The following is a 1838-nucleotide window of genomic DNA, read 5'->3' on the forward strand; positions in this document are numbered from 1 at the left end:
AGTGGACTTGAGCCTTGGGGTTGTGCCCCAAGGGGTACCCACTTTTGTGGAAGAGGAGGAGTCACACAAAAGCTCACCTGACCACCACACACGCGCACGCGCCGCCGCCGTCCGACCGAGCTGGGTTGGTTGGTGTGGTGTGGTGTGCACCTTATAATTTTTTGATCTGAAAAAATTACACTGAGTTTATTACGAGAAGTAGCATTATTAAGGGTGTAGTAAACGATGGTTCTCTACGGTGCAGTGGAGGTCCGATAAAATATTGACTGGGCTATTTTATCCTGGGGACGACGAGGCTGATAGTCTGCTTGCACATCTCTGGGCAGTGCCGCGAACGTCTTAAAGAGAGCGACCTAGTCTACGACTCAACCCAGATTATTATTCGGTAATTTTGTTCCTTTTTATTTCTGCAGCAACTATCTCAACAATTTTAAGACGTTTAAGTTTTTGCCATGACTACCGATGATAACTCTGGTATTGTTGACATAAATAAACCATTTCATTTTGAGGGTAACCATTTTAAAAGATGGAAACAGAAGATGTTATTTTTTCTCACAATGAAAAAGGTTAACACTGCTCTGACTACTGATAAGCCTATTGTCTCTGAAAAAGATGACAACGATGAAAAGGACAAACAAACTAAGGCATTAGAGGCTTGTGTCGAAAATGATTTTTTATGCAAAAATTTCATTCTCAATGGTTTATCTGATGACTTGTATGATTATTATAATTCTGACAAAAATGCAAAGGAAATCTGGAACGCACTGCAAAAGAAGTATGACACTGAGGAGGCTGGAACCAACAAGTACGCTGTCAGTCGCTACCTCAAATTTCAGATGACCGATGACAAGTCAGTGGAAGCCCAATCTCATGAACTTCGGAAAATCGCTCATGAAATAATTTATGAAGGTATGTCTTTAGATGAACAATTTCAAGTTGCTGTGATTATTGACAAACTGTCCCCTGCGTGGAAAGATTTTCACAAAACAAAAGAATTTTCACTAGAAAGTCTGATCACTCTCCTTCGTATTGAGGAGGAAGCCCGTAAACAAGACCAGAAAGAAGAAGCGCTTGTTGTATCCAACAACAACAACACTAACAAAAAGTCCACTGTGGTTCTGAAACCCAATGGGAAAAACTTCAAGAATCAGAATCGAATGCAGAACTCAAACTGCAACAATCAACCTCGGAACAATAATCAGAATTGGAACCATCAAAGGAACCAAAACAGGCAGTAGCAACACCCCCCTAATAATAATAATAATAATAAGAAGAAGAAGAAGAAGAAGAAGAAGAAGAAGAAGAAGAAGAAGAAGAAGAAGAAGAAGAAGAATGAACCTGCTCCATTTCTGTGCTTTGTTTGCAACAGACCAGGTCATATTGCACGCAAGTGCAGGAACAGGCCAAGCTCTGCTCCGCAGGCTAACCTGACAACTGAAGAGCCTTTCACGGCTATGATATCTGAGATCAACCTTGTTGGTGGATTAGAAGGGTGGTGGGTAGACACTGGTGCTTCTCGCCATGTTTGCTATGATTGAAATATGTTTAAGACATATATTGCTGCTACTGAGGATAAGAAAGTGTTGCCGGGAGATTCACACACTACGATTGTTGTTGGTATTGGAGATGTGGAATTAAAGTTTACCTCTAGAAGAACTGTGATTCTTAAGGAAGTCATGCACACTCCAGAGTTGAGAAAGAATCTGGTCTCGGGCTACCTTCTCAACAAGGCGGGGTTTACACAGACTATAGGGGATGATTTGTTTACTTTAACTAAGAATGGGATATTTGTAGGGAAAGGGTATGCAACTGAGGGAATGTTTAAATTGAATGTTGAT

General features: G+C 40.9%; 1 protein-coding gene across 1 annotated transcript; it reads left to right on the plus strand.

Moving 5' to 3' along the window:
- Positions 1–557: 557 nt before the first annotated feature.
- LOC133794941 (uncharacterized) lies at positions 558–1538 on the plus strand. The gene is made up of 2 exons (XM_062232381.1): positions 558–1231; positions 1370–1538. The coding sequence occupies exons 1-2, from the start codon at positions 558–560 to the stop codon at positions 1536–1538; spliced, it is 843 nt and encodes a 280-aa protein (XP_062088365.1).
- The last annotated feature ends 300 nt before the right edge of the window (positions 1539–1838 follow it).

The sequence above is a fragment of the Humulus lupulus genome, chromosome 8 (assembly GCF_963169125.1).
Source record: "Humulus lupulus chromosome 8, drHumLupu1.1, whole genome shotgun sequence".
In the NCBI taxonomy this organism is placed as follows: domain Eukaryota; kingdom Viridiplantae; phylum Streptophyta; class Magnoliopsida; order Rosales; family Cannabaceae; genus Humulus; species Humulus lupulus.

What these genes read in the sequence shown, in the direction of transcription:
- LOC133794941 (XM_062232381.1), top strand. Translation starts at nt 558, where the DNA reads ATGAAAAAGGTTAACACTGCTCTGACTACTGATAAGCCTATTGTCTCT. An exon ending in CATCAAAGGAACCAAAACAG is followed by an intron (nt 1,232 to 1,369) that starts GCAGTAGCAACA and finishes TGTTTGCAACAG; the next exon opens with ACCAGGTCATATTGCACGCA.